This window comes from Ovis aries, chromosome 9 (genome assembly GCF_016772045.2).
Source record: "Ovis aries strain OAR_USU_Benz2616 breed Rambouillet chromosome 9, ARS-UI_Ramb_v3.0, whole genome shotgun sequence".
Taxonomy (NCBI): Eukaryota; Metazoa; Chordata; class Mammalia; order Artiodactyla; family Bovidae; genus Ovis; species Ovis aries.
Window position 1 is genome coordinate 78,135,078 of NC_056062.1, and position 26,691 is coordinate 78,161,768.

The 26,691-nt window shown below is 38.4% G+C and overlaps 1 protein-coding gene across 38 annotated transcripts in view; it reads right to left on the reverse strand.

The window, feature by feature from the left end:
* Positions 1 to 26,691, reverse strand: part of VPS13B (vacuolar protein sorting 13 homolog B) — a 784,482-nt gene that overhangs the window by 755,279 nt on the left and 2,512 nt on the right. For all 38 annotated transcript variants that reach the window (XR_006060874.2, XM_060393910.1, XM_042254441.2 and 35 more), the window contains exon 3: positions 15,508 to 15,651. Coding sequence is in view for 37 of the 38 variants with exons in the window: in XM_060393910.1 (XP_060249893.1) it covers positions 15,508 to 15,651 (144 nt within the window). In the remaining variant the exon portion in view is untranslated. The remainder of the gene's footprint in view (positions 1 to 15,507; positions 15,652 to 26,691) is intronic.

Genomic DNA, 26,691 nt, shown 5'->3' on the forward strand with positions numbered 1-26,691 from the left:
CATCATACGCAGAGAGAAGTATCAATGAGGACTAAAATAGATATATGCAAAAGAGATAACAGTAGAGTCCAGAGTAGGACAAATAACTGGATATAAGGGATGTAGAAAGTTCAGCATGACTTCAGGGGTGCTAGTCTGGATTAAGGGTAAAAAGTGGAATTTTTCACTGAAATAGGAAACATATAAGGAAGAAGGGATTTGAGGTTTAAAATAAAATTCAGTTTGAAACATTCTACAGAGATATAAGTCAAGGTCCATTTTGCTCTTGGTCTTGGAGCTCAGGGGTCGGGGGGGAAGAGACCGGACCCTAAAATAGCATTTTATGAATAAACAGCATATAATAATTAAATCTACTAGGGAATAAAATGATCCAAGGAGAGGCAAGGACTAAAATAATGAAAGCCTAAGAAACTCCGATTAAAACTCTGGGATGGGTAGCAGAAATGAAGCCCCAAGAAGAGCCAGAGAAAGGGTAGAGAGAGATAGGAAGAGAGCCACATAAGTGAAGTTTCCAAAAAGAGACCAAAAAGTAAAGATTTTGCAACAATGATGTTATTAATGACCTCTCCCAAAATGTTTATAATGGCATCATGGAGGCAGATTCAGTGAAGAGGTATAAATATTAAGTCATAAGTTAAAAAGGAATGGAAGAACATCTAGATTGGAAACAAAACTATTTGTATTAATAGTTGACGTGATTATCTGGAAAACAATTACAAGTAATCTACAAAAAACCCTCCTGTAATTAACAAAGGAAGCAAAGTTGCAGAACACAAGATCAATAAAGAAAAATCAACTGCATAACAACAAATAACTGGAAATGAAAATAAAAACCACAATAAGATTTACAAATACTCCAAAGAAAATAAAATATTTAGCTATAAATCTAGGAAAACATATACAGGATCCACAGGCTGGAAAAACAATGCTGATGAAAGAAATCAAAGAAAATCTAAGTAACTGAAGAAACATACTGTGTTCATGGATTAGAAGACAACATGGTAAAGATGTCAACTCTCCCCAAACTGTTCTGCACATTTAAGGCAATTTCTGCCAAACTTACAAGCCTATTCTAAAGTCTGGAAAGAAAAGACTCTTTCTAATAGACAGAAACAATTTTGAAAAAGAATATATGCAGAGTATATCATGTGAAATGCCAGGCTAGATGAATCACAAGCTGGAATCAAGATTGCTGGGAGACATATCAACAACCTCACATATGCAGATGATACCACTTTAATAGCAGAAAGTGAAGAGGAACTAAAAAGCCTCTTGATGAGGGTGAAAGAGAGTGAGAAACTGGCTTAAAACTCAACATTCAAAAACAAAGATCATGGCATCTGGTCCCATCACTTCATGGCAAACAGATGGGGGAAAAGTTGAAACAGTGACAGATTTTATGTTCTTGGGCTCCAAAATCACTGTGGATAATGACTGCAGCCACGAAATTAAAAGACACTTGCTGCTTGGAAGGAAAGTTATGACAAATCTAGACAGCATATTAAAAAGCAGAGACATCAGTTTGCCAACAAAGGTCCGTCTACTCAAATTTATGGTATTTCAGAAGTCATGTACTGATGCGAGAGGTGGACCATAAAGAAAGCTAACTACCAAAGAACTGATGCTTTTGAACTGTTGGTGCTGGAGAAGACTCTTGAGAGTCCACTGGACTGCAAGATCAAACCAGTCAATCCTAAAGGAAATGAACCCTAAGTATTCATTGGAAGGACTGACGCCAAAGCCAAAGCCTCAGTACTTTGGCCATCTGATGAGAAGAGCCCACTCACTGGAAAAGACCCTGATCCTGGGAAAGACTGCAGGCAAAAGGAGAATGGGAGAGCAGAGGTTAGATAGCATCAGTGACTCAAGGGACATGAATCTGAGCAAACACTGGGAGATAGTGAAGGACAGGGAAGCCTGGCATGCTTCAGTCCAGAGGGTCACAAAGAGTCAGACACAACTTAGCAACTGAACAACAAAAGTAGGAGGACTCACTCTTACTAATGCTAACCCTACAGTAATCAAGAGAGTATGTTACTGACATAGGAATAGATATATTAACTATACGGACAGTGTAGGAAACCTAGAAATAGACTCAAATACACCCAACTGATTTTTGACAAAAATGGTAAAAACAATTCAATGGAGGAGGTGCAATGTTTTCACACATGGTACTGAAACCAGTGAATATCCACAGGCAAAAAGATGAATGTCAAACTAAACTTCATACTTTATATTAAAATTAACTCAAAATGGATCACAGATTTAAAACTACAACTACAAAATTCCTAGGAAAAACCACATAAGAACTTTAAGATGTTGGGCTAGGGAAAGAATTCTTAGATCTGACATTGAAACCAAAGAGCATAAAAGGAAAAATTAATAAATTGGACCTAATCAAAACCAAAACTTTCACTCTGCAAAAGACCTTTATAAGAGCATGAAGAGACAAATTACTGAGAGACACTATTTGCAAATCACATATCTGACACAGACAAGACAAATTCTTCTTGCCTGGAGAATCGCAGGGACGGGGGAGCCTGGTGGGCTGCCATCTCTGGGGTCGCACAGAGTCAGACACGACTGAAGCAACTTAGCAGCAGCAGCAGCAACATCAAAAACAACAAACAACCCAATTTAAAAAAAATAGGCAGAGGACCTGGAAAATTTTTCAAAGAAGATATAAAGATTGCCAACAGACACGAACAAATGCTCCACATCACTAATTATCAGGGGAATAAAATTAGCAAATCCACAATGAGATATCACCTCACACCTGTCAGAATGGTTATGGTCAAAAAGACAACAAGTAACAAGAGTCAGTGAGGATATGGAGAAAAGAGAACCTTCATGGACTGTTGTGAATGTTAGCTGATACAACCATCACAGAAAACAAAAAGGGGGTTCCTCAAAAAATTAACCATATGATCCAGCAAGTCCACTCTTCCAAAGAAGAATAGTTTTCCAAAGAAAACAAAACACTAATTTGAAACAATATATGCACGCCTGTGTTCACTGCAACATTATTTCCAATAGCCAAGATATGGAAGAAACTGAAGTATCCATCAAAAAAATGAACAGATATAGAAAATGTAGTATATACATACATATATACACACACAATGAAATATTATTCAGCCATAAAAAAAATGAAATCTTGCCAAATGCAACACAGACAGACCTAGAAGGCATTATGCTAAGTGAAATAAATCAGAGAAAGATAAACACCATACGATTTCACTTACATGTGGAATCCAAAAACACAACAAATTAACAAATATAATAAAACTGAAACAGATGCATAAATACGAAGAACAAACAAATGATTGCCAGGGGGGAGGGGTTTGGGGGAAAGAAAGAAGGTGAGATAGACTAAGAAGTATAGATTTCTAGTTATAAAATAAATAAATCAAGGGGATATAATGAACAGCATAGGGAATATAACCAGCAATATTGTAACAACTCTGTATGGTGACAGATAGTTGAGACTCATCCTGTGATCTTTTTGTAATGTACAAAAATAGTGAATCACTATGTTATTCATCTGAAACTAATACTGCAAGTTATAGCCCAAATAAAAATAATTAAATTAAAAATACATATGAAAGTATAAATCTCACTGGTAAAGGTAAATATAGTACAGTATAAATATACTATAGTATAAATGAAGTAAATGTAGTGGATTAATTACCTATAAAGCTATAATGTGTGAAGGTCAAAAGACTAAAGTAGTAAAAGGATAACTGTAACTACAATAATTAAGTTGAGGTATACACAAGATAAAAAGATGTAAAATGTGACATCAAAAACATTAACATGAGGGTGGGTAAAAGGTAGTGCTTTAGAACATATTCAAACACATCAACTTTAAACAGGTTTTTATATGCTGTTATATACAAGACTCATGGTTCAGTTCAGTTCAGTCGCTCAGTCGTGTCCGACTCTTTGCGACCCCGTGAACTGCAGCACGCCAGGCCTCCCTGTCCATCACCAACTCCCCGAGTTCACTCAAACTCACATCCATCAAGTTGGTGATGCCATCCAGCCATCTCATCCTCTGTCATCCCCTTCTCCACCTGGCCCCAAACCCTCCCAGCATCAGTCTTTTCCAATGAGTCAACCACAAAGCAAAAACCTATAGCAGATAAAGGAAGTCTTCAAATCACAAATGAAGAGGAATAAAAAAGGAAAAACTACAAAACAGCCAGAAAAAAACTAACAAAATGGCATTCAAATGTAAATGGACTAAATTCTCTAATCACAAGAAATAGTGTTGAAAGGATAAAAAAACAAGACCTAACGATATGCTGCCTACAAGAAATTCACTTCAAATGTACACACACGGACTGAAAGTGAAGGGGTGGAAAAAGCTATTCCATGTAAATGGAAACAAAAAGAAAGCAGGGATAGTTATGCTTTCATCAGACAAAATAGACTTTAAAACAAAGGCAGTAATTAGAAAAAAAGGGCATTACCTAGTGATAAGGGGTCAATCCAACAAGAAAATGTAACATTTGTAAATATTTATACACCCACCATAAAGGGATTCCCCAGTGGAAGTAAAGAAGCTACCCATCATTTATAGGGAACTCTGCCTCATTTTTCATAGAAAGAAATCTACAGGCAGAATCTAAACTACACTATCTGCTATCAGCATCACCACCATCACTATCCTATAGCAGCGCAAGTGAGGGAATCCACAATAGTACCGTAAATTCCACAACCTGAGTCAGCAATTCTGGGCTTTTCCTTAATTTCTGAAAAGGTAGTTGTTTCAGTCCATTTAGGCTACTGTAACAGAACACCACTGACTGGGTAGCTAAAAAACAACAGAAATTTATTCCTCATACTTCTCATAGGCTAGGAAGTCTAAGGTCAAAGTGCCAACACATGGTCTAGTGAGGGCCCTTTATCTGGTTGTCACTGTGTCCTCATAAGGCAAAAGGGGTAGCAATCTCTCTAAATTTTCTTTTAAAAAGCACTAACTGAATTAATGAGGCCTCCACTGTCATGATTTTCAAAGGCCCTACCTCTTAATACACCACTATCTCTAGGGATTAGGATGTCAGAACAGGAATTTTGAGAGGACATTCAAACCAAGGCACCAGTCAACCAGATTAAACTAGCTTCAGATAAGAGAATTACAGTGTTAAAAAACAAAAAAGACATATAAATATTGTTAACAGCCTTACCAAAACTTCCTCTAGCCTAATAGTGCACAGGCTTCAAGGACAGGATATGATACTCCTCTATTCTCTTAACAACTATCTAAGCCAATAACCAATTTCCACTGCATCAAACATTCAAGGAAAGAGAACAGGCAAGATTGCTACACTAACCAAAATCCTAGTTCTTTATCTCGCTTTAAATGGTATCTTAAAATTTTGATTTAGGTTCAGAAGATTTTATTTTTTATTTTAGGAATAGCAAGTATCACTTATATAAACACCTTGCAAATGGTTACATGTAACAGGTCAAAAGACTTTTGAGATTTTACTTCCTAGGTGGCACAAAGAGCAGAATAAAGATGTACTTTAAAAATTGGGCGGTCCTAAGACAGCGGAGGAATAGGACGGGGAGACCACTTTCTCCCCTACTAATTCATCAAAAGAACATTTAAACACTGAGTAAATTCCACAAAACAACTTCTGAACACCAGCAGAGGACGTCAGGCACCCAGAAAAGCAGCCCATTGTCTTTGAAAGGAGGTAGGAAAAATATAAAAGACAAAAAAAGAGACAAAAGAGGTAGGGACGGAGCTCTGTCCCAGGGAGTCTTAAAAAGAGAGAAGTTTCTGAACACCAGGAAACACTCTCACTGCCGAGTCTGTGGCGAGCCTTGGAATCACAGAGGGCAACATAATAGGGAAGAAAAATTAAGTAAATAATTAAAACCCACAGATTACAAGCCCAACGGTAACTCCCCCAGCGGAGAAGCAGCGCAGACCCCTGCACCCACCACTAGCAAGCGGGGGCTGGGCAGGGAGGCGCGGGCTGCATTGCTTAGAGTAAGGACCGGGCCTGAATGCCCTGAGGGTAAGGGCCTGAATGCCCTGAGGGTAATCAGAACAACTAACTTGGGCTAGCAAACCAGACTGTGGGATAGCTACCACGGGAAAAGCCCTAAGCCACCACCAGGCCCGCTCACAGAACAAAGGGCTGAACAGAACCAGCCGGCTGCAGGCCATCCACCTCGGGTGACAGGCAGCCAGAGCTGGAAGGGGGCAATCACAGCCCCAGAGAGACATTATCTACCAAACTGCAAGCAGGCTTCTTGCTAACCAAGACTTCTTGGGGTTCTGGACAATCACCATCTGCCTGAGAAGGTGCGCCGGTTGTACACCCAGAAAACCAAGCAGCAGGGACAAGAAAGGCGGTAAGTCGCAGTGACCGCGCTCGCCAAACAGCTCATGACCCAAGCTGCTTGGACCTGGGGAAGGCACAAAACGCAGGCCCAATGGAGTCTGCGCCTCTGAGGACTACCCAAGCGCCTGAACCTGAGAGACTTAGACCTGGGAGGTGCATGCAGCCCAGGGCCGGCCTCAGATGGTTCCCAGTGGAGCAAACTAGAGCCTGAGCAGTGTGAGCAGGGAAAGCACATGCACCGTGAGCGGGGGCAGGCCCAGTGTGGCTGAGACACTGCGAGCACACGCCAGTGTTATTTGTTTGTAGCATCCCTCCCTCCCCACAGCGTGACTGAACAAGTGAGCCTAAAAAAAAAAGCGTCCACCACCGCCCTCCTTGTGTCAGGGCGGAAATCAGACATTGAAGAGACCAGCAAACAGAAGAAGCTAAAACAGAGGGAACCACCTTGGAAGTGACAGGTGCAATAGATTAAAACCCTGTAGTTAGTACCAACTACATAGGAAGGGGCCTATAGATCTTGAGAAATATGAGCCGGACCAAGGAACTATCCGAAAATGAACCCACACTGCCCACAACACCACTAGAGAGAGTCCTAGATATATCTTTACTATTTTTACGATCATTCCTTTCTTTTTTTTTAACTTTAATTTTTAAGTCCTCTATTACTCCTTTAATTTTCATTTTTATAAGCTACTATTACTTTTCAAAAAAAAGACTATTTTTTAAAGCAAACTTCATATATATATATTTTTTTAATAATTTTTGTGACTTTTTTTCTTCTTTTCCTTAATACTGTATTTTTGAAAATCAAACCTCTACTCCAGAATTTTAATCTTTGCTTTTTGGTATTTGTTATCAATTTTGTACCTTTAAGAACCCAATCTTCAGTACCCATTTTTACTTGGGAGCGAGATTACTGGCTTGACTGCTCTCTCCCACTTTGGACTCTCCTTTTTCTCCAACAGGTCACCTCTGTCTCCTCCCTCCCCATTCTCTTCTCTATCCAACTCTATGAATCTCTGTGTGTTCCAGATGGTGGAGAACACTTAGGGAACTGATTACTGGCTAGATCTGTCTCTCTCCTTTTCATTCCCCTCTTTCATCCTCCTGGCCACCTCTGTCTCCTTCCTCCCTTCTCTCTTCTCTGTATAACTCCATGAACATCTCTGAGCAGTACAGACTGTGGAGCGCACATAAGGAAGTGATTACTGGCTAGCTTGCTCTCTCCTCTTTTGATTCCACCTCATCTCATTCAGGTCACCTCTAACTCCCTCCTCCCTCTTCTCTTCTCCATGTAACTCTGTGAACCTCTCTATGTGTTCCTCACTGTGGAGAAACTTTTCATCTTTAACCTAGATGTTTTATCAACAGTGCTGCATAGAAGAAGAAGTCTTGAGACTACTGTAAAAATAAGACTGAAAATCAGAAGCAGGAGGCTTAAGTTCAAAACCTGAGAACATCAGAGAACTCCTGACTCCAGGGAACATTAATCAATAGGAGCTCATCAAGCGCCTCCATACCTACACTGAAACCAAGCACCACCCAAAGACCAACAAGTTCCAGAGCAAGACATACCATGCAAATTCTCCAGCAACACAGGAACACAGCCCTGAGCTTCAATATACAGGCTGCCCAAAGTTACTCCAAAACCACTGACATCTCATAGACACTTCATTGCACTCCAGAGAGAAGAAATCCAGCTCCACCCACCAGAACACCAACACAAGCTTCCCTAACCAAGAAACCTTGACAAGCCATGGATACAACCCCACCCACAGTGAGGAAACTTCATAATAAAGAGAACTCCACAAACTGCCAGAATACAGAAAGGCTACCCCAAACTCAGCAATATAAACAAGATGAAGACACAGAGGAATACCAGCAGGTAAAGGAACAGAATAAGTGCCCACCAAACCAAACAACAGAGGAAGAGATAGGGAATCCACCTGATAAAGAATTCTGAATAATGATAGTGAAAATGATCCAAAATCTTGAAAAAAAATGGAATCACAGATAAACAGTCTGGAGACAAGGATTGAGAAAATGCAAGAAAGGTTTAACAAGGACCTAGAAGAAATTTTTAAAAGTCAATATACAATGAATAATGCAATAAATGAAATCAAATACACTCTGGAGACAACAAATAGTAAAATAACGGAGGCAGAAGATAGGATTAGTGAAGTAGAAGATAGAATGGTAGAAATAAATGAATCAGAGAGGAAAAATGAAATAAAAGAAATGAGGACAATCTCAGAGACCTCCAGGACAATATTAAACACTCCAAGATTCGAATCATAGGAGTCTCAGAAGAAGAAAACAAAAGAAAGACCATGAAAGAATACTTGAGGAGATAATAGTTGAAAACTTCCCTAAAATGGGGAAGGAAATAATCACCCAAGTCCAAGAAACACAGAGAGTCCCAAACAAGAGAAACCCAAGGCGAAACACCCCAAGACACATATTAATCAAATTAACAAAGATCAAACACAAAGAACAAATATTAAAAGCAGCAAGGGAAAAACAACAAATAACACACAAGGGGATTCCCATAAGGATAACAGCTGATCTTTCAATAGAAACTCTTCAGGCCAGGAGGGAATGGCAGGACATAAAGTGATGAAAGAAAATAACCTACAGCCCAGATTACTGTACCCAGCAAGGATCTCATTCAAATACGAAGGAGAAATCAAAAGCTTTACAGACAAGCAAAAGCTGAGAGAATTCAGCACCACCAAACCAGCTCTCCAACAAATGCTAAAGGATATTCTCTAGACAGGAGACACAAAAACGGTTCATAAACTCGAACCCAAAACAATAAAGTAAATGGCAATGGGATCATACTTATCAATAATTACCTTAAACGTAAACGGTTTGAATGTCCCAAACAAAAGACAAAGACTGGCTGAATGGATACAAAAACAAGACCCCTATATATGTTGTCTACAAGAGACCCACCTCAAAACAGGGGACACATACAGACTGGAAGTGAAGGGCTGGAAAAAGATATTCCATGCAAATAGAGATCAAAAGAAAGCAGGAGTAGCAATACTCATATCAGATAAAATAGACTTTAAAACAAAGGCTGTGAAGAGAGACAAAGAAGGACACTACATAATGATCAAAGGATCAATCCAAGAAGAAGATATACAATTATAAATATATATGTACCCAACATAGGAGCACCGCAATATGTAAGACAAATGCTAACAAGTATGAAAGGGGAAATTAACAATAACACCATAATAGTGGGAGACTTTAATACCCCACTCACATTTATGGATAGATCAACTAAACAGAAAATTAACAAAGAAACACAAACTTTAAATGATACAATAGACCAGTTAGACCTAATTGATATTTCACCCCAAAACAATGAATTTCACCTTTCTCTCAAGTGCACACGGAAACTTCTCCAGGATAGATCACATCCTGGGCCATAAATCTAGCCTTGGTAAATTCAAAAGAACTGAAATCATCCCTTTCCTGACCACAATGCAGTAAGATTAGATCTCAGTTACAGGAGAAAAACTATTAAAAATTCCAACATATGGAGGCTGAAAAACACACTGCTGAATAACCAACAAAATCACAGAAGAAATCAAAAAAGAAATCAAAATATGCATAGAAATGAATGAAAATGAAACCTATTGGACACTGTAAAAGCAGTGCTAAGGGGAAAGTTCATAGCAATAAAGGCATACCTCAAGAAATAAGAAAAAAGCCAAATAAATAACCTAACTTTACACCTAAAGCAACTAGAAAAGGAAGAAATGAAGAACCCCAGGGTTAGTAGAAGGAAAGAAAGAAAGCTTAAAAATTAGGGCAGGAATAAATGCAAAAGAAACAAAGGAGACCATAGCAAAAATCAACAAAGCCAAAAGCTGGTTCTTTGAAAGAATAAATAAAACTGACAAACCATTAGCCAGACTCATCAAGAAACAAAGGGAGAAGAATCAAATCAAAATTAGAAATGAAAATGGAAAGATCACAACAGACAACACACAAATACAAAGGATCATAAGAGACCATCAGCAATTATATGCCAATAAAATGGACAACGTGGAAGAAATGGACAAATTCTTAGAAAAGTACAACTTTCCAAAACTGAACCAGGAAGAAATAGAAAATCTTAACAGACCAAGATCACAAGCACGGAAATTGAAACTGTAATCAGAAATCTTCCAGCAAACAAAAGCCCAGGTCCAGATGGCTTCACAGCTGAATTCTACCAAAAATTTCGAGAAGAGCTAACACCTATCCTACTCAAACTCTTCCAGAAAATTGCAGAGGAAGGGAAACTTCCAAACTCATTCTATGAGGCCACCATCATCCTAATACCAAAACCTGACAAAGATGCCACAAAAAAAGAAAACTACAGGCCAATATCACTGATGAACATAGATGCAAAAATCCTTAACAAAAATTCTAGCAATCAGAATCCAACAACACATTAAAAAGATCATACACCATGACCAAGTGGGCTTTATCCCAGGGATGCAAGGATTCTTCAATATCCACAAATCAATCAATGTAATACACCACATTAACAAATTGAAAAAGCCATATGATTATCTCAATAGATGCAGAGAAAGTCTTTGACAAAATTCAACATCCATTTATGATAAAAACTCTCCAGAAAGCAGGAATAGAAGGAACATACCTCAACATAATAAAAGCTATATATGACAAACCCACAGCAAACATTATCCTCAACGGTGAAAAATTGAAAGCATTTCCCCTAAAGTCAGAAACAAGACAAGGGTGCCCATGTTCACCACTACTATTCAACATAGTTTTAGGACATGGAAGCAACCTAGATGTCCATCAGCAGATGAATGGATAAGAAAGGTGTGGTATATATACACAATGGAGTATTACTCAGCCATTAAAAAGAATACATTTGAATCAGTTCTAATGAGGTGGATGAAAATGGAGCTGATTATACAGAGTGAAGTAAGCCAGAAAGAAAAACACCAATACAGTATACTAACACATATATATCGAATTAGAAAGATGGTAACGATAACCCTGTATGTGAGACAGCAAAAGAGACACAGATGTATAGAACAGTCTTTTGGACTCTGTGGCGGGGGGGCGGGGGGGGATGATTTGGGAGAATGGCATTCAAACATGATAATAATATCATAGAAGAAACAAATCACCAGTCCAGGTTTGATGCAGGATATAGGACGCTTGTGCCTGGTGCACTGGGATGACCCAGAGGGATGGTACGCGGAGGGAGGTGAGAGGGGGGTTCAGGATTGGGAACACATGTACACACATGGTGGATTCATGTGGATGTATGGCAAAATCAATACAATATTGTAATTAGCCTCTAATTAAAATAAATAAATTTAAAAATAAAATAAAAATATTGTACAAAAACAAACAAAAATTGACTACTCTCCTTACACTGAAGGAGGTTTTTTTTTAATTATAAACACAATGAACAGAGAAAGCATACACAATCAAAAGAACTATGTAGAAAGTCTTGTCCTATTTTACAGATGAGGTCCATAGAAGATAAACAAGAATATGCAAAAGAAGAGGAGCTTATAGTTCAATGTAAATTACTGGTAAGGTTTTCAACCTTGAGCTGTATGCTGGTTCCACATGTATTTTTTAGACTAGACTAGAGTGGACAAAAATAGCTAAATAAATAAACAAATCAAACCTGGATCACTAGTGATGATGTGTCATGAATCAAATTCTGTGTCTTGAGTCCAAAAAAGAAAAATAAAAACAGTACAAATCTGCAGGATCTAAAGGTGAGTATAACTAACACAGACCTGTCTCTCAGCGTCAATACAATGCTAATTAGAATATCAATATATTAAAATAATTCAGAGTGAACATCAAGATGACTTTACCTAACACACAAGTTAGTCACCTTCACATAAAAAAAAACTCTATAATTAAAAATGATCAGAGACATGTTAAGGCAGTATAATTATCATTGGAGTCACAATTATAAATCTTTTTTCCTAAGTAGTTTGCAGAAATTACGTATCTTGCAATGCTTTTCAGTGCGATGACACGTTAAAATAAAATCAACAAATGTTAGAATTTAATTGAACTTTACAAACTGCACATGCCTTTTTATCAAGAAATTTAGCAATATTTTTATAATGATTTCTAAATAAACCTCAGATTTCTTTCAAATTTTATTACTTTCTCATACATTAATAGTATTTTCAGCAGATTCATATCTGTAACTCTTAAAGGCCCGTTCATTTTACCTACAATCCCATGTTAATTTTATTTGGAAAGTAAGTCTTTTCTTCATTATGCATTTGTAATAATTAGAAATAATATAAGCCAAATATGGGCTTACTCAATTTTACTAGTACATATATGATTTTTTAACTTAATTTCCTATTATACTAATCAAAGCTTAAAGTAGGAAAATAAACTATTTTAAAATGTTTCCTCTATAATAATTTCACCAAAAAATTAACACCAGGGACTTCCCTGGTGGTCCAGTGGTGAAGACTCTTGTGTTTCCACTGCAGATGACCGGGGTTCGATTCCTGGTTGGGCAACTAAGATCCTGCATACTTCATGGCACAGTTAAAAAAAAAATTAATTCTAATCACCAGTATAAACTGAAGCATAACTCTCCAGGGGTGCACACTGCTGAATAATTTGTCCAAATGTCAACTGCAATTTTCAAAAATCCTTTCAAGCTCAAAATTTTAAACATCTGTAAAAAATACTTGTTTTGAGAGTGGTTTACACTCATGACACTTGACCTTTTGCTGTACACACCACAAAATTCAAGTCTCAAATACCACACAAGCAGGAAATTTGATCATTCCTGCAGTAGCCATATGCATGGTCCAATATCAAATATTAGTTCTAGGTTACGCTGAGTCATGTGTTACAAATCTTTTACTGAAACCTCTATAATTAGTTGTAATTTGCCTCTTTTAAAATGTGTTTCTTATGGGACATCTGGCCTTGAAAGTTCCACCTTCCCACTGAAAAAATACTAAAGTGTCTGGATTTTTTTTTTTCCACTTAATATGGAACACTGCATGGGTGGTATAACCAAGTCCAGACTTCTTAAAAAAATTAAATTTCAAGAACATAATGATTAAGAACCATTTAAGTATTACTAAATATAAATGTAAAATAAAATTTTGTTGCCCATAACTATCTACAGATTCCCAAATCAATATCTCAAATATTTAAAGTTCACAAAATAAATTTTAATGAGAGTACAGCACTGATACACTCATTTCCAGGAATTTACACTAGTTAAGTTGAAATGGAAAATAAAGGTTCAGAATTAAGGGATTTCACAGAAAGAAAAAAAGTTTGAGCCCAGTGATTTCATATGACATTCAAAGTTATCTACTTCAAGAAGGAAATGATCTTACCAATTTATAAATAGCCTTAACTTGTTAGCAACGGAATGAAACACCAACACTGCAGAGTGGTTTGAATCTTTTTACTTTTTCTCCTTGTTTTTTACAGCTGCTTTATTTTCTATGCCTTGCACAACAATCTACAGGGCAAGTCGGCAAGCACTATAATTCAGCGACTATACAGTGCGCAGGTGCAGGGCGAGATAACCTTTACCTTAACTTAGTTACTGCAGCTAAGACTTTGTTTGGGGGAACTTCTTTATCAACTTAGAATCCGTTTTGTCCCTGGGTCTGTTCCTTTTGAGGAATCAGAGAAACACCCTTGTGTGCAAGAAATGTTCTTTTCTCATGGAAACAAACAGAGGATTCTTAGCTGAACATCTCATTTGCAAGAATGTTCAGCCCTGGTTGAAAGTCTCATTTGCAAGCACTTCTCAACCTTCTTTATACCTTGTTCCCTACATTAACTCATTTCACAGAGATTAAAATTTAACAATACTCATCAATTCACTTGGTTCTAGAAAGGCTTCCTTAAAATTGAAAATTAAATAATGGGCTAAGGAATAAATCATAAAAATGAAAGACTAAGACACTATTTTTATACAGGATAAAAGTGGAAAAATCCATCAAAACATGCTGCTGTCTAAACCTGTTTGCTTCCTAAATTAGAAAATTTTTCATACAAACTCCTTAAAATCAGTATTATACCAAACTCCTTAAAATCAGTATTATAACTTAACAACAAAAAAAAAAAAACACTGAAATGAAATGTAACATGGGTCAAAGAGGAATTAAGTCCAAAACATCAGTTTCTAATGACAAAATTTCAAAGATACAGTGAAATTTGGTATGAAGGTAAATTCAATATATTTTCATCTTCTCAAAATATAACTTTAAAACATTTCACCTCATTTAGAAATGTCATGTAACGAAATAAAAATCATACAGATCCTCTGAAAATTCAAAAACCTTCACCTAAAAATTGAACACAATCAGACCCCATTTCTTATAGATAAAGGTAATAAGCAATAAGCATAATCCCTACTAAGGCTATGACTAGAGTAAGTAAGATTAATATGAAAATAACTGCTAGGATGTTTTATCCAAATTTAAGAAAACTCTTTTGCAATTGTTATTTTCATAGTTCTGTTTAAAAAAAAAAATTTAAGTGTGGAACTTTCCTGGTGATTGAGTCTGCCTTCCAGTACAGGGGACATATGTTCAATCCCTGGTAGGGGAACTAAGATCCACATGCCACAGGACACCTAAGCCCACATGGCACAACTACTGAGCCAATGAAGCCAAAAACAAAAAAGTTAAGTGTATAAGCTAAGATTTGTTTATGTAAAAGCTGGCCTGTTCCAAAAGTTAAAGAAATAACAATTACTAATAACTATTAAATTGGTCGGGGTTTCTCTGGTGGGTCAGTGGTAAGGAATCTGCCTGCCAATGCAGGAGACACAGTTTCGACCTCTGATCCAATAAGATCCCAACTTAGTTGCTGAGCAACTAAGTTCACGCACCACAACTACTGAGCCTGCGCTCTAGAGCCCAGGAGCTGCAACTACTGGAGGCCACACACCCTAGGGCCTGGGCTCCACAACAAAAGAAGTCCATCACGATGAGAAGCCTGTTCACCACAACTAGAGAGTAGCCGCAGCTCGCCACAACTAGAGAAAGCTGACTCACAGCAGTGAAGACCCAGAACAGGCCCCCAAAAATAAAGTATTTTAATTGGTTAACATAAACAACTAGGTTCAATAATTTCTTACCTGTATTCCATCTTTAAGTTTCAAAATGCATTCCATTGTATTGATGGTAATTACCACTGGTTCTGAACCCAGTTTTGTCCATGGTACGTGGATCCTCAGTTCATGAATATGCCCACTTAAAAAAGTGAATGGTAATTTCAATTCCTTAAAACACAAAACAGTAAATAAAATTTAGTAAGAGCTTAATATTTTTTTTCATTCTAATATCCAAAATACTTTCTGAAAAGAGAAAATTTCCAACACAAAAATATTCTAGGGAGGGTGGTATGAATTGAGAGAGTAGCATGGACATACATATACTACCATCTGTAAAACAGATGGGGGGGCAGGGGGCGGGGACCACTGAGCAGTGCTGGGAACCCAGCTCGGTGAGCTGTGATGACCTAGAGAGGTACGATGCTGGGGGATACAATGGGGTGGGAGAGCAACTCCAGACAGAGAGGATACAGATATATACTGAGAGTTGGGTTACACTGTTGTACAGCAGAAACCAACACAACATTATAAAGCAATTATCCTCCAATTTAAAAAAATATAAAAAGCAAATAAATTTCATCATATAACAACAACAAAAACAAAATTCAGAGAATTACTGTTCATCAAAAAGCAGCATCAAATAACTTGCTAAATTATAGTTACTGATGAGCTACAAAAACGTATTGTGCAAGTTATATTTAATAAGGCACTTAACCTGTCAAGGTCTCTGTTTCTTATTTTGCTAAATGGAAATGATAACAGAACAGGATTTTAAGGCAAGATGAAACAGGGGAACTGAATTAAAGACAGGAGAATGACCTGACAAAATAAACACTGATCAACTTTGGGAAAAAAAAGAAAGTCCTGAACTTTACCTAAAGATCATACCTAGAAACTATATGATGATAAATTTTAAATGTTTTATAACTGTTTCGTGATTAAAAAGGTTAGAAATGAAAACAAAGGTTACCACAACCACTTTATACCAAATCATTTCACCTTCAGATAAAATGTCATAAACCAACAACAAAAAAAGTAATAATAAATTGCATTTAGACTGTATTTCAGTCACATTATTGTAACTCTATTTGTGAAAGTTAAAATCAATATTAAGCTGTTCCTTCATCCAAGAAGTATCCACCTTGGTTTAGCAACACAGCAGTAATGTAGCTAAACATACATATATAGACAGTACAGCAAAATGGTTAAGACCAATAAATCTGGAACCAGCACAAGGGGATTTAATCCTACACCTGCTACTTACTAGCACAATGACAAGAGGCAACTTGTACCACATCTCTGCATCTCAGTTTCTTTATCCATGAAACTGGATAATAGTAGTGTGTTTGGGGATTAAATCAATTAATTTATATAAAGTGCTTAGGACACTGTCTTCCTCAAAGGCCATCAATATAAAGACACTATTTATTACTACAAATGTAAAAGCCTCTTTTATGTCTTCAACAAGCTTATTAAAGAGCAGAATACTAAAAATCTATTGATATTTCTACTATTCTAACAATGTCACAATTTTAACAGTTCTCAATATTTCATTAACTTTAAAGATGCAGTAATTTCTCCAAGCATTGATCAATGGGAGAGATTATATTTTGATCAGTGTCTATAATGAATACCATGTTAATGAGCACTTACTGTGTACCAGGCACTGTTTTAAGTACTTTACGTGTATGCAACCTTTAATCTTTGTAGGAACTCCAAAAAGTAAATACTATTATACCCACTTTATAGATTTAAAAAAAAAAAAAAAATCTGAGGCACAGAAAGGTCAAATAACTCTCAAAAATAACTCATCTTAGAGACATGATTCAAAACTGGAAAGTATTATGCCAGAGCCCTTGCTCTTAACAAAACTACACTGTTTCTAACTTCCTTTATGAGCAACGAGTATACTTCCATTGGTTATACATTCATTTGGATAATGTTTCAATGACATTTCCAAAATCTGAGGCACAGAAAGGTCAAATAACTTTCAAAATAACTCATCTTAGAGAGCTGAAACTCGAAATTATTACACCAGAGCCCTTGCTCTTAATAAAACTACACTACATCTAACTTCCTTTACGAGCAACGAGTACATTTCCATTGGTTATACATTTATCTGGATAATGTTTCAATGACATTTCCATCTCTACCCCTGAGGTGTGTAACAATGATATGTTTGTGAAATGACTACCAAAACTTGCAATCTATGGGCAAAACTGGATTTTCTTAGAAGAAGTTAAAAGACACCTAAATCAAACTCAAGACCTTGTTATCACCAGAATACTACTAATCCTATCTGAATGACTAACTGAACATTAACATAAGGGAAAATATTCTATATTAAAACATGGAATTTTGAATCACATGGCCCATGCTGGTAATCTAACTGAAGTTCACTTAAATCAACTCACTGTAAGCAAGATCATTTCCATTTCCTCATCTCAGAGTTGCTGTGATAAACAAATAGAAACATTTACGCCTTATAAAAGGCAAAAGAAAATGTTGACTGTTAAAACAAGTGGGTCATCCTAAGGTAACCAAAAGAAATGATTTTCTTTTCATTCTTTTTCATTATTGAAATATACTGTACAACTTAAAAATATTTCATTTACTTGGAACTACTCAGGAAAACAATGCATCCCTAAAACAGAATATCTATGGCTGCACAAAGGAACTGAATAGCTCTCATAAATCACATTGTAGAAAGGCTATTACAAAATATCCTCACAGGAAAAAAAGGGATACTTTAAAAATGAATGTAACAGGGCACAAAAGCAAAAAAAGATTAAAAGGACTATATCAAACCTAAAAACCTCCAGAAAGCAAAGAAAACACTCAGCAAAACAGAAAGGTAATCACATGGGAGAAACAGAAAGGATCTGATAAGGGTTTAAAATCTAGACGACATAAAGAACTACAACAACAACAACAAAACACAACAACAAAACAATAACCAAATTTTAAAAATGGAGAATTGACTTGAATAGAAATTTTCAAAAGAACACAGACAAAAGGCCAACAAAAAGGAAAAAATGCTCACCATCATTAATCAGAGAAATACAAATCAAAACCAGAATGACAGGGCTTCCCTGGTGATTCAGGGGTAAAGAATCTGCCTGCCAATGCAGGAGACACGGGTTTGATTCCTGGTCCGGAAAGACGCCACAGACCAAGGAGCAACTAAACCCACGAGCCACAACTAGTGAAGCCCATGTGCCCTAAACCTTGTGCTCTGCAACAAGAAAAGCCACTGCAATGAGAAGGCCGTGCACCACTACTAAAGAGTAGCCTCCACTCGCCCCAACTAGACAAAAGCCTGCGTAGCAACACAGACCCAGCAAAGGCAAAAACAAAACAAATAAATAAAATTATTATTTTTTAAACCCACAATGGCAAATCTCCTTGGTGGTCCAATGGTTAAAAATCTGCCTGCCAATGCAGGAGACAGGAGTTTCATCCCTGGTTCAAGAAGACTCCACATGCTGCAGTGAAACTAAGCCCATGCACCACAACTACTGAGCTCGTGTGCTGCAAAAAGAAAAGCCACCCCAATGAAGAGCCCACAAACTGCAGCTAGAGCAGCCGCCACTACTCTTGCCTCAACTAGAGGAAGCAGCATTCAGCAATGAAGACCCACCACAGCCATAAATCAATTTAAATTAAAAACCACAATGACATACCATCTCACATCTGTTGGCAGGGCCCCTATCAAAAAAAAACTAAACAAGAACAAAAACAAACAAACAAAAAAAACCCACCACCATAGAAAGTAATGTGTGGTAAGTATATAAAGAATGTATAACCCTTGTGCACTGTTGCTGAAAAGGTAAAATAGTGCAAGCACTATAGAAAACAGTATGGAGATTATTCAAACAATTAAAAACAGAATTACCATATAAGCCAGCAATCTCAGTTCTGAGCACACACTAAAAAGAAACCGAAAGCAGAATCTTGAAAACATACTTGCACAACCATGTTTTTTGCAGCATTATTCACAACAGTCAAGAGGTTACTAAAACCTGATGTCCACTGAAAGATAAGGATAAAGAAAATGTGGTATATACATACGATGAAATATGACTTAGTCTTTAAAAAGAAAATTCTGATATAGCCTATAACATATAATGAACCTCAAGGTCATCGTGATAAGTTAAATAAGCCAGTCACAAAAAGACAAATATTGTCTAACTTCACTTACAAAACGTACCTAAAGTAGTCAAATTCCTAGACACAGAAGAACAGTGGTGGCCAGGGGGAGACAGAAAAGAGAAGCAGTAGTTTCGTGGGTACAGAGCTTAAGTTTCAGTGCCGGAGCCAGTATGAGGAATCCCGCCCATGGCAAAGGTCACGAGGAAGAGACCCGACAGGCAAAGGCGAGTCAGATCTCCAGGGAACCTCCCTGGACCTACTCAAGCATCTATCCCAAAACCAGAATCTGTCTGCCTTACTATATTATGCCTTTCACCAACTCCTCTGACATTAACAGGAGGCTGTCCGCCCACCACCTTTTTCTGGAAAAAGTTAATTTAGAGCTTTTAGATAATAAGTCTCATGGGCACAATAAGAGTGTTTCAATCCAAAAACCACTTTGATGACTTTCTAGCCTGCCTGACAGGTTTATCCAGACACTTACAGCTACGCATGTGATTGTTTACAGCCTCCCGACTGTGAGAGGCACAGGGACCTTAAAAATTCTAGAAATGGAAAGTGAAGGAGGAGAGTGAAAAAGCTGGCTTAAAGCTCAACATTCAGAAAACGAAGATAATGGCATCCGGTCCCATCACTTCATGGGAAATAGATGGGGAAACAGTGTCAAACTTTATTTTGGGGGCTCCAAAATCACTGCAGATGGTGACTGCAGCCATGAAATTAAAGGACACTTACTCCTTGGGAGAAAAGTTATGACCAACCTAGACAGTATATTCAAAAGCAGAGACATTACTTTGCCGACTAAGGTCCGTCTAGTCAAGGCTATGGTTTTTCCTGTGGTCATGTATGGATGTGAGAGTTGGACTGTGAAGAAGGCTGAGCGCCGAAGAATTGATGCTTTTGAACTGTGGTGTTGGAGAAGACTCTTGAGAGTCCCTTGGACTGCAAGGACATCCAGCCAGTCCATTCTGAAGGAGATCAGCCCTGGGATTACTTTGGAAGGATTGATGCTAAAGCTGAAGCTTCAGTACTTTGGCCACCTCATGCGAAGAGTTGACTCACTGGAAAAGACTCTGATGCAGGGAGGGATTGGGGGCAGAGGAGAAAGGGACAACCGAGGATGAGATGGCTGGATGGCATCACGGACTCGATGGACGTGAATCTGAGTGGACTCCGGGAGATGGTGATGGACAGGGAGGCCTGGCATGCTGCGATTCATGGGGTCGCAAAGAGTCGGACACGACTGAGCGACTGAACTGAACTGAACTGAAGGGCCTTCTGAGGACTCAAAATCATTAAAATAGAACTAATTAAGGGTTTCATTGTTGAGCCAATACATGCTGCCAAGTTTTCATATCTTTCATTTGTTGATATAGTTGGTATGTAGAAAAAACAGGTAGTAACCCTGACATTATGATTATACAGTAATCATAATGAGAAATAGGTTTAAGGGCCTAGATCTGACAAATAGAGTGCCTGATGAACTATGGAATGAGGTTCGTGACATTGTACAGGAGACAGAGATCAAGACCATCCCCATGGAAAAGAAATGCAAAAAAGCAAAATGGCTGTCTGGGGAGGCCTTACAAATAGCTGTGAAAAGAAGAGAAGCGAAAAGCAAAGGAGGAAAGCCAAGATATAAGCATCTGAATGCAGAGTTCCAAAGAACACCAAGAAGAGATAAGAAAGCCTTCTTCAGCAATCAATGCAAAGAAATAGAAGAAAACAACAGAATGGGAAAGACTAGAGATCTCTTCAAGAAAATTAGAGATACCAAGGGAACATTTCATGCAAAGATGGGCTCGATGAAGGACAGAAATGGTCTGGACCTAACAGAAGCAGAAGATATTAAGAAGAGGGGGCAAGAATACACAGAAGAACTGTACAAAAAAGATCTTCACGACCCAGATAATCATGACGACGTGATCACTAATCTAGAGCCAGACATTTTGGAATGTGAAGTCAAGTGGGCCTTAGAAAGCATCACTACAAACAAAGCTAGTGCAGGTGACAGAATTCCAGTTGAGCTGTTTCAAATCCTGAAAGATGATGCTGTGAAAGTGTTGCATTCAATATGCCAGCAAATTTGGAAAACTCAGCAGTGGCCACAGGACTGGAAAAGGTCAGTTTTCATTCCAATTCCAAAGAAAGGCAATTCAAAAGAATGCACAAACTACTGCACAGTTGCACTCATCTCACATGCTAGTGAAGTAATGCTGAAAATTCTCCAAGCCAGGCTTCAGAAATACAGGAACCATGAACTCCCTGATGTTCAAGCTGGTTTTAGAAAAGGCAGAGGAACCAGAGATCAAATTGCCAACATCCACTGGATCATGGAAAAGCAAGAGAGTTCCAGAAAAACATCTATTTCTGCTTTATTGACTATGCCAAAGCCTTTGACTGTGTGGATCACAATAAACTGTGGAAAATTCTGAAAGAAATGGGAATATCAGACCACCTAACCTGCCTCTTGAGAAATCTGTATGCAGTTCAGGAAGCAACAGTTAGAACTGGACATGGAACGACAGACTGGTTCCAAATAGGAAAAGGAGTATGTCAAGGCTGTATATTGTCACCCTGCTTATTTAACTTCTAGGCAGAGTACATCATGAGAAACGCTGGACTGGAAGAAACACAAGCTGGAATCAAGATTGCCGGGAGAAATATCAATAACCTCAGATATGCAGATGACACCACCCTTATGGCAGAAAGTGAAGAGGAACTAAAAAGCCTCTTGATGAAAGTGAAAGAGGAGAGTGAAAAAGTTGGCTTAAAACTCAACATTCAGAAAACGAAGATCATGGCATCTGGTCCCATCACTTCATGGGAAACAGATGGGGAAACAGTGGAAACAGTGTCAGACTTTCTTTTGGGGGGCTCCAAAATCACTGCAGATGGTGACTGCAGCCATGAAATTAAAAGACACTTACTCCTTGGGAGAAAAGTTATGACCAACCTAGATAGCATATTCAAAAGCAGAGACATTACTTTGCCGACTAAGGTCCATCTAGTCAAGGCTATGGTTTTTTCTGAGATCACGTATGGATGTGAGAGTTGGACTGTGAAGAAAGCTGAGCGCCGAAGAATTGATGCTTTTGAACTGTGGTGTTGGAGAAGACTCTTGAGAGTCCCTTGGACTGCAAGGACATCCAGCCAGTCCATTCTTAAGGAGATCAGCCCTGGGATTTCTTTGGAAGGAATGATGCTCAAGCTGAAACTCCAGTACTTTGGCCACCTCATGAGAAGAGTTGACTCATTGGAAAAGACTCTGATGCTGGGAGGGATTGGGGGCAGGAGGAGAAGGGGACGACAGAGGATGAGATGGCTGGATGGCATCACCGACTCGATGGACGTGAGTCTGAGTGGACTCCGGGAGATGGTGATGGACAGGGAGGCCTGGCATGCTGCGATTCATGGGGTCGCAAAGAGTCGGACACGACTGAGCGACTGAACTGAACTGAACCCTGACATTAGCAACATTAGATCTTTGAGTTAGGTACTTTGTTATAACCCACTGCACCTTTGTTCTACAGGAATGTAACTTTATTTAGTACTTTGAGAGTGATGCAGATTAAAGAAAAAACACTTCAAGGGAAAATGAGTTTCCTGGTTGAAAGACATTTATCTAGGAAAAGAGCCATAAAAATGTTAACAGGCCTCTTGGCCAGAAGATAATGTAAATCACCTGAGACCTTTTATATATGGGAAGGTATGCAAAATAAGCCTGGACTCAATAAGGGTCAGGACTGCTGCCCCTGCATAACTCTGCATATTCCATTACTTCTTTATGCACAACTTGGGGTATATAAGCTGCCTTTGAAAATAAAGTGGTGGGTCTTGCTCCGATGCTTGCTCCCCTATGTCGTTCTTTTCTTATTCTCCCGTTTCAGGCTGAATTCCCACCTGGAGCATAGACGCTCGCCCTATCTACTGATTTGCCTGGGCTTCTAAGACCCACGCAAGAGGGAGCCCAAGGTGGGGCACCCTCCACTATTCAAGCGGGTGCCTGCAGCCTATGTAGATTGTGCAAGTCCCTTGTCTCGGAGCTTTATAGGCTTTCTATGTAAACCAAGGAATACAGCCTCTTTTCTCCTCTGTTTTCTCACTACACTATTCTTTCTTAACCTCTCTTTATATCTCTGAATGAATAAATCTCTCCTCACCAATGCCATCTCCCCTTGGAATTACCCCTGGATCCACCGGGGCTGGACCCTGGCATTTCAGAAGATGGAAAGTTCTAGAAACCTGTTGAATAATAATGTATATATAGTAAACACGACTGCCCACCTAAAAATGGTTAAGATGGTAAATTTTATGCTATATCCATTTTTACCACAAAATAAACATAAATTTAAAACAGGACTTCTAGAATTCTAAGTTAGAAGGCTGGCAAATTCTCTCCCCAAAAAGCAGTGAAGAAACTGGACAAAGTTATTTTAAAAAAAACAACAGAAATCTCAGGGGCAATGAGGAAATTCTACCTTGAAAGAGATGGGAATACAGACCACCTGACCTGCCTCTTGAGAAACCTATATGCAGGTCAGGAAGCAACAGTTAGAACTGGACATGGAACAACAGACTGGTTCCAAATAGGAAAAGGAGTATGTCAAGGCTGTATATTGTCACCCTGCTTATTTAACTTCTAGGCAGAGTACATCATGAGAAATGCCGGGCTGGGAGAAACACCAGCTGGAATCAAGATTGCCAGGAGAAATATCAATAACCTCAGATATGCAGATGACACCACCCTTATGGCAGAAAGTGAAGAGGAACTAAAAAGCCTCTTGATGAAAGTGAAAAAGGAGAATGAAAAAGTTGACTTAAAGCTCAACATTCAGAAAATGAAGATCATGGCATCCGGTCCCATCACTTCATGGGAAATAGATGGGGAAACAGTGGAAACAGTGTCAGACTTAATTTGGGGGAGCTCCCAAATCACTGCAGATGGTGACTGCAGCCATGAAATTAAAAGACGCTTACTCCTTGGGAAACAAGTTATGACCAACCTAGATAGCATATTCAAAAGCAGAGACATTACTTTGCCAACAAAGGTCCATCTAGTCAAGGCTATGGTTTTCCAGTGGTCATGTATGGATGTGAGAGTTGGACTGTGATGAAGGCTGAGTGCAGAAGAATTGATGCTTCTGAACTGTGGTGTTGGAGAAGACTCTTGAGAGTCCCCTGGACTGCAAGGAGATCGAACCAGTCCTTCCTAAAGGAGATCAGTCCTGAGTGTTCATTGGAAGGACTGATGCTAAAGCCGAAACTCCAGTACTTTGGCCACCTCATGCAAAGAGTTGACTCATTAGAAAAGACTCTGATGCTGGGAGGGATTGGGGGCAGGAGGAGAAGGGGACAGCAGAGGATGAGATGGCTGGATGGCATCACAGACTCAATGGACATGAGTTTGGGTAAACTCCAAGAGTTGGTGATGGACAGGGAGGCCTAGTGTGCTGCGATTCATGGGGTCGCAGAGAGTCGGACATGACTGAGTGACTGAACTGAACTGATGAAAGTGAAAAAGGAGAGTGAAAAAGTTGACTTAAAACTCAATATTAAGAAACTAAGATTACGGCATCCAGTCCCATCACTTCATGGCAAACAGATGGGGAAACAATGGAAATAGTGACAGACTTTATTTTGGGGGGCTCCAAAATCACTGCAGATGGTGACTGCAGCCAGGAAATTAAAAGACACTTATTCCTTGGAAGAAAAGTTATGACCAACCTAGATAGCATATTCAAAAGCAGAGACATTACTTTGTCAGCAAAAGTCTGTCTAATCAAAGCTATGGTTTTTCCAGTAGTCATGTATGGATGTGAGAGCTGGACTGTAAAGAAAGCTGAGCACAGAAGAATTGATGCTTTTGAACTGTGGTGTTGGAGAAGACTCTTGAGAGTCCCTTGGACTGCAAGGAGATCCAACCAGTCCATCCTAAAGGAGATCAGTCCTGGGTGTTTATTGGGAGGACTGATGTTGAAGCTGAAACTCCTATACTTTGGCCACCTGATGCAAAGAACTGACTCACTTGAAAAGACCCTGATGCTGGGAAATATTGAAGGCAGGAGGGGATGGGGACAACAGAGGATGAGATGGCTGGATGGCATCACCGACTTGACGGACATGAGTTTGAGTAAGCTCCGGGAGTTGGTGATAGACAGGGAGGCCTGGTGTGCTATACAGTCCATGGGGTCGCAAAGAGTCAGACACAATTGAGCAAATGAACTGAACTGAAAAATTAGATATCAAAATACTATTACCTGTGTGTACTTAGCAATGTAACTTCAAGACACATAAAGTCAATGTTGACAAAACTATAAAAAGGAAGTAGACAAATTCACAATCATAGTTGGAAATGTTACCATTAAGATATCTCTCTTTGTAATTAACAGAACAAGCAGACAATGAAAATCTATATGGATATATAAGATTTGAAGAACTTGAGTAACCAATTTGAAGCAACTGACATTTATGGAAGAAAAAGGCAAAAACTGTAGGATAATCTCTCATCAATTACAAATGAAATATTTCCAAAAATAAAAATTCATGACCACATACTGAGTCAAATTATAATGGATCAAAATCACAGAGAATATGCTGAACATTTGGAATTAAAATAGAAATCAATGACAGAAAGATAACCAACTATTCCCTAAATGTCTGAAAATTAAGCAACACACTTCTAAGTAACCCTTGAATAACCACATGCAAAAACATATGAACTTGGATACTTGTATCATATGCAAAAATTAACTCAAAGTGATCAAAGACCTAATGTTAGAGCTAAAACTATAAAACTCTTAGAAGAAAATATAGGGGGAAAGCTTCATGATACTGGATTTGGCAATGATTTCTTAGATATAACACCAAAAGCCCAGGCATCAAAAGAAAAATGTGTAAGCTGGACTTGTCAAAATTTAAAACTTTAGTTCTTCAAAGGACACTATCAATAGCATCAAAAGTCAACCCACAGTGGGTGATAATACTTGCAAATAGTATCCAATATGGGACTGATACCCAAAATAAATAAGTAATTCCTACAACTCAGTAACAAGT